Source organism: Nylanderia fulva, unplaced genomic scaffold (genome assembly GCF_048542155.1).
Source record: "Nylanderia fulva isolate GAGA-0341 unplaced genomic scaffold, ASM4854215v1 Scaffold1366, whole genome shotgun sequence".
In the NCBI taxonomy this organism is placed as follows: Eukaryota; Metazoa; Arthropoda; class Insecta; order Hymenoptera; family Formicidae; genus Nylanderia; species Nylanderia fulva.
This window is the reverse complement of record NW_028189587.1, coordinates 1-922: the sequence shown is the minus strand read 5'-3', so window position 1 is coordinate 922 and position 922 is coordinate 1. Positions and strand designations below refer to the sequence as shown.

The window sequence follows — 922 nt, the reverse complement described above, 5'->3', positions numbered from 1 at the left end:
CGTTTCTTAATTTTTCATGAAAAACGTCACTTTTTGACCGTTTGTATCTCCGGAACGGCTTGACCGATTTTATTCTTTCTTGGCTCAAATTACTCGTGGCGATGCCGCCTTTCAGGTTATGTTACGTGCAATTCAAAATTTTTTATATTTTAGTAGTTCTACACCCCCAAAAAATGGACTTTGATGGTGCAGGATAAGGAGACTTGTAGTGTCTTTTAAGGTCTTTTAGGGTTTGAACATGGCCGGAGACACTACCGCGTCTCCTGATAACGACGATACTTTTGGTCGAGGGGGTAATCCGCTATTCGATGGAAACGCATTTCTAACCACTTTGCAGCGGGAAATAAAAACTCGTCTAAATCTATTATACAGTTTAAATAATAAACATTTCGATGTAATTTTAAATTTAAATGCAGCAGCAGGCGGGCGGGGATATTGTATCCCGTGTAATTTAAGTTACCGCTCCGATGTGAGAGAGCATCGATGCTCTAATAAATGTCCGCGATGTAACGGAGAGCCGCCGTGCGAGCAATCATTCGCGGATCGTACTAGGTGCGATAATTGTAGACGTGAATTTTTCAATCATGCCTGCTTGGAGCGTCATCGCGCGGTAAAATCATACGATGGTAAATCACGTCGGAGTGTTTGTGAAACTATACGATTTTGCGAAGATTGCGGACGTTTGATTCAAAGAAATAATCAACACGAATGCGACACGGCTTATTGCGCTACGTGTCGTTCTCTTCAACCTTTGAATCATCTTTGTTACATGCTTCCCCTTCGTCGGCATGGCGATAATCGTCCCGATCCGAGCACTTCCGAACACGCGTATGGAAATAGCAAACAACAACAGCGGAGAAGAACGACGACGACGACGATGACGCCGAAGGTTCGATTAATCAGACTCGCGAACGCGTAGAAA

The 922-nt window shown here is 43.6% G+C and overlaps 1 protein-coding gene across 1 annotated transcript; it reads left to right on the top strand.

The window, feature by feature from the left end:
- Positions 1-238: 238 nt before the first annotated feature.
- Positions 239-889, top strand: LOC146724351 (uncharacterized; the record flags this gene model as incomplete). The annotated part of the gene is made up of 1 exon (XM_085479989.1): positions 239-889. A coding segment is annotated over exon 1 (651 nt), but the record flags the coding sequence as incomplete, so codon positions are not given.
- Positions 890-922: the final 33 nt, after the last annotated feature.